Genomic DNA, 5417 nt, shown 5'->3' on the forward strand with positions numbered 1-5417 from the left:
GACCCGTGCAAGAGTGTGTGCTGTGACCCGTGCAAGAGTGTGTGCTGTGAGCCCTGCAAGACGGTCTGTTGTGACCCGTGCCAGAAGCCATGCTGTGACCCATGCCAGAAGCCATGCTGTGACCCGTGCCAGACTGTCTGTTGTGACCCGTGCCAGAAGCCATGCTGTGACCCATGCCAGACCGTGTGCTGTGACCCGTGCCAGAAACCATGCTGTGATCCATGCCAAACTGTGTGCTGTGACCCGTGCCAGAAGCCCTGCTGTGATCCATGCCAGACCGTGTGTTGTGACCCATGCCAGAAGCCTTGTTGTGACCCGTGTCAGACCGTCTGCTGTGATCCCTGCCAGAAACCCTGCTGTGATCCCTGCCAGAAGCCATGCTGTGACCCATGCCAGTCTGTGTGCTGTGACCCATGCCAGAAACCATGCTGTGATCCATGCCAGACCGTCTGCTGTGACCCGTGCCAGAAGCCCTGTTGTGACCCGTGCCAGACCGTCTGCTGTGACCCGTGCCAGAAGCCCTGTTGTGACCCATGCCAGACTGTGTGCTGTGACCCGTGCCAGAAGCCGTGTTGTGACCCATGCCAGTCCGTGTGCTGTGACCCGTGCCAGAAGCCGTGCTGTGATCCCTGCCAGACTGTCTGCTGTGACCCATGCCAGAAGCCATGCTGTGACCCGTGCCAGTCTGTGTGCTGTGACCCGTGCCAGAAGCCGTGCTGTGACCCGTGCCAGACCGTGTGCTGTGACCCGTGCCAGAAGCCATGCTGTGACCCGTGCCAGACTGTCTGTTGTGACCCATGCCAGAAGCCATGCTGTGACCCGTGCCAGTCTGTGTGCTGTGACCCATGCCAGAAGCCATGCTGTGACCCGTGCCAGTCCGTGTGCTGTGACCCGTGCCAGAAGCCTTGCTGTGACCCATGCCAGAAGCCATGCTGTGACCCGTGCCAGTCTGTGTGCTGTGACCCGTGCCAGTCCGTGTGCTGCACCAAGGTGTGCAAGAAGTCCGTGTGCTGCGTGCCGCAGCCCTGCTGCAGCCCCTGCAGGTGCTACACTTGCGTGGTGAAGAAGCCGGTGGTGTGCTGCACCCCGCTGAGGAAGTGCTGCACCCCCTGCATCCCCATCCAGCAGTGCTGTGCCAGCCTCAAGAAGAGCTGCTGAGCCCATCCCGTGTCAGCTCCAACCCTGATGGGACACCAGGAGGTGAAGAGCTCCTCGTTCGCCTCCAGTGCTCACCATGATGGAGCCAACTCATTGAGAGTCTCTTCCTCTTTTCAAGCTTAAGATGCTGCTTCTTTCTGTCCTTTAATTATTGTCTTTAGTTACCGACTATCTTTAATTATTGACTGTCTTGACCACACTGGAAGTGATCACCCAGTGGACGAGGCTTTAGATGTTAGTGGGTGTTCATTCTCCTCTTGGTGTTTGGGGAACCTGTCATTGTGATCGTTTTTCATTTCCTCTTTCGACTTGTAGACAATAAAATTTAGCATTCAGCAAAACCCAATATTTGGTCTTTTGGTTGTTCTTGCATGACTTTGCCCTTTCCTTGTCACTTTGCCCTTCCCTTGTCACTTTGCCCTTTACTTGTCACTTTGCCCAGAGTTTGTCCTCATTTAGGTTCCGTCTGTGCCTTTGGCCAAGGTCCTGGGTGTGTCCCAGTGGCGCAGCAGAATATTCAGGACACAAAAGGCCATCCAGGCACAAACCAGGTCATGTCCGAGCAGATCAGCAGAGCAGCCTGATCCTCTGGAACTGCCCAGAGCAGCTGTGGCTGTCCCATCCCTGGAGGGGTCCAAGGCCAGATTGGATGGGGTTTGGTGCACCCTGGGATAGGGGAAGGTGTCCCACAGCAGGGGGTGGCTCTGGATGATCTTTAAAGTCCTTTCCAACCCAAACCATTCCATATTTCCATGAACCCTTCTTGCCCCTCCTGGTCATTTGCCTCAGCTGAGGTTTTACCACAAAAAAAAAGGCGAAGGAATCAAAACTCAAAAAACAGGGATTGAATGAGGTGTAATTCTGTTATCTGAAAACACATTTTCACACATCACAGAATCCTAGAAAATCCTGACTTGGAAAAGATCCACCAGAATAATGGAGTCCAACCCCTGACCCTGCACAGAACCCCCCAAAATCCCACCCTGTCCCTAAGAGCGTTGTCCAAATAATCCTTGAGCTCTGGCAGCCTTGGGGCAGCGCCCATTCCCTGGGGAGCCTGGGCAGTGCCCCACCACCCTCTGGGGAAAGAACTTTCCAGAAATAACCAAACTAGACCTCCCTCACACAGCTCCAACAGTTCCCTCAGTCCTGTCCTGGTCCCAGAGCTGGGATCAGAGCTGCCCCTCGGGAGGAAGGTCTGGACAGCCATGAGAAACTCAGGAGCTCATCCCTGATCTCAGGAGGGGTGCTCCAACAGATACCGAGAGGAATTCTTTACTCACTGAACAGCCGGCAGCATCTTCTTCCCTCCACCATCTTCCAAAAATAAAAGTTTCATCACCCTCTGAAATCCGTGAATGGTTTTTYGTTGTTTTCAATGAAATTGAAATCRYTCCAATGGTTTTCAACCAGCGTTTCCCCTGAACGTTCCTGGACTACCAGCCCTGGAATGAATCCTGGGGTTGGCATCCGGTTTAAAAGCTTCATTCCTAAAATAATAAAGCCATGAGTCAACGATGCCTTCCCGCCCTGGCTGGGACTTTCTTTGCTATTAAAATTCAGGACTCAGTTCAGAATTGCAGGTCTGGGGAAAGCGCCCGGAGCTCTGGCTTGATTTGCTTCCTCCAATCTCCATACGAGAAGTCTGCATTAAAATAATCTTCTCTACGTGTTTTGCTCTCCTGAAAACAYTCCCTGGGTCTCCAGGATGGTTTTTATTTACAGTAAATCWGGCACAAAGCACAAAGAGRAGGRAATCCCATATCACRTTTYTATAGGAGTGCATTCTGTTYAGGGAATCTTGGGAATATTCATTCYGTCTTTGAGTCACGGAATTGAGGAATGGTTTGGKTTGGAAGGGACGTTAAAAASCRTCTCGTYCCAACCTCCCWTCATGGAYAGGGACACCTCCAGCTTGACCAGAGCTCCGTCCAACCTGGCTTTAGGAACAGATTCACAAAGACCTTGCAATTCAAACTCACAGAAACACCACTGAAGCTTCCCAAAGACACCACAGGATGGGATATCCCCTGTAAAACTGACTTGGTGTAGAAGTTATTTCCAACCCAAGTCTAGGATAAATGGCATCGACCAGCAGGGAAAATTTCATAAATGTTGAGAGTGTTTGGGTTGGTTCAGCCTGGAAAAGAAATGGGTTTAGATGGGATATTGGGAAGAAATTCCTCCCTGTGAGGGTGGGGAGGCCCTGGCATRGGTCATTCCATGGRTGKCCCATCCCTGGAAGTGCTCAAGGCCAGGCTGGACAGGGCTTGGAGCACCCTGAGGTAGGAGAAGGAGTCCCATGGCAGGGAGGGTTGGACTGGATGAGCTTTTGAGGTCTCTTCCACCCYAAAMCGTGGGGTGGAAAAATCCATKTTCCTATGGCTRCAACACCGGGATCGTCTTGGCCRACGGCAACAATAAAACCCGACAAAAACGATGATGAACAATTCAATGAACGATTGATTCAGGGGAGATGTTTGAGGGTTTACACAAGGAGGACATCGCTTCCTGCAGCAACTCCTGGTCATTATCGAGCCACAGAAACAATGCTCCCCTGGGGACAATTCCAGCAGGGACACGAGACGTCACAGGAGGTCCTGGTCACATCCTGGAAAGGCAGATCCTGTCCCAGTCACCTGGGATCACCTGCTACCACGTCAGACTCGCAGTCAGGGTCTGCTGAAGGTGATGAAAGCCCCTCTTTTTGCCAGGAATTGGTGCTGCCTCAGCATCCTGGAATTCCAATATTTTAGTGGATGGAGGCCGCTGTCATCACCTTCCAACATGGAGCTGCACGAGGCCACAGTTCCTCATGTAGACACTCAAATGTGGTCACCACAGTTTTCCTCAGTCTCACAAACCTTGGGAATAATCYCAGAAAATGGGATGCATGGAACCAACCTGGAGAAACCCTCACTGGTGTTTTGAAAGCTGCTTCATTAGGACTCCATCCATCCATTCCATTGACAAAAATGAAAGAAAATCTGAATAATGCAATAAAAATTATACATGGGGAGTGTGAGGATGCAGAACCCTGAAGGGAGACCCAAGAGCAAGACTGAGAAAGGGGAAATTTCARCCTAAATTTTGACCACAAAGGCAGRGAAAAAAGGGTCCCTGTTGACCAATAGTGTCCTCTGGCCCCCAAAAATCCCAGCCAAGGGCAGAGGGGACACCTGAACAATGACAATTCCAAGTTCCAGGCGTGGTTGTCCCACTGCTTCAGCATCCACCTGGCCCCGGGCRCATTGCTGAGCGTTCCCGTGGTGTCCCAAGGTGATTCCGGATGGGAACCTCCGGTCCCATTAACGCAAATCCATTAGAAAAAAATTTGCATCTGTTGTTCCTCTGGATGAGTAATTATGGGGCACAATSGGGGTGGTGAGCAAACAGAAAGAGGCAAAGATTAAACACCGGAAGCCACRTGAGGGGACACCCCGGGTGATGCAGGGGGTGTCAGGATTGCCRAGGGATGCCTCATTTCCAGGGGAGGAGGCTCTGGAGCGGATAAAAGGCTCCCCAGCCCAGGGGTCTTCATTCAATCGTCTCCAGCTCTCCTCTCCTGACTCCASTGCTCAGCAGGGTAAGTTGGACATCGCTGCTCGCCTTTGCTTTGGGACTCTGCTGTGTTTTCGTGGGCTTCTCCAGGATTTTCTGGGCTGTTTGGTTCAGAACTGGACACTGAGGAAGACTTGGGATCATGGATTGGTTTTGGGATCATGGATTGGTTTTGGGATCACAGATTGGTTTTGGGTTGCACTTGGGTGGTTTCTCTGTGGCAGAACCAATGCTGGCCAAAATGCCAAATGCGGGAATGTGATTCCAGGGAGAGCCTGTCCTGGGATTCTGGGCACCAGGCACTTCCCTGGCCAGTCTGGGATGGATTTGGGGATAAAAACGCTTTGAGCTGCCTCAKCCTCTGGCCGATCCAAGCAGAGAAAATGTCAAACTCTCTCTTTCCCTTCCAGCTTTGCCTCCCCTCCCATACCCAAGATGAGCGGATGCTGCGGCGGTAGTAGTGGCGGTAACAGTTGCACCGTGTGCTGYTACAGCAGCCCCAAGTGCTGCAAGCGGCCCATGTGCTGCAGCCCCATGCAGTGCTGCTCGTCCTGCTGCTCGCCCTGCTGCATGCCCATGCAGTCCTGCTGCATGCCCATGTCGTGCTGCATGCCCATGTCCTGCTGCTACACCATGAGCAACAACAACAACAACAGCAGCTGTTGCGGCTGCGGCAACTGAGCCCTTCCAGCGTTTTC

General features: G+C 52.5%; 2 protein-coding genes across 2 annotated transcripts; both read left to right on the forward strand.

The window, feature by feature from the left end:
- Nucleotides 1-6: 6 nt before the first annotated feature.
- Nucleotides 7-1504, forward strand: LOC130586584 (keratin-associated protein 5-4-like; the record flags this gene model as incomplete). The annotated part of the gene is made up of 1 exon (XM_057387438.1): nucleotides 7-1504. A coding segment is annotated over one exon (1152 nt), but the record flags the coding sequence as incomplete, so codon positions are not given.
- A 3155-nt stretch (nucleotides 1505-4659) lies between these two features.
- Nucleotides 4660-5400, forward strand: LOC130586588 (keratin-associated protein 5-4-like). Its single transcript, XM_057387441.1, has 2 exons — nucleotides 4660-4744; nucleotides 5130-5400. The coding sequence occupies exon 2, from the start codon at nucleotides 5155-5157 to the stop codon at nucleotides 5398-5400; it is 246 nt and encodes an 81-aa protein (XP_057243424.1). The 5' UTR covers nucleotides 4660-4744; nucleotides 5130-5154.
- Nucleotides 5401-5417: the final 17 nt, after the last annotated feature.

This window comes from Malurus melanocephalus, unplaced genomic scaffold, assembly GCF_030028575.1.
Source record: "Malurus melanocephalus ecotype Western Australia unplaced genomic scaffold, MMel_1.1 scaffold_1216, whole genome shotgun sequence".
NCBI lineage: Eukaryota > Metazoa > Chordata > Aves > Passeriformes > Maluridae > Malurus > Malurus melanocephalus.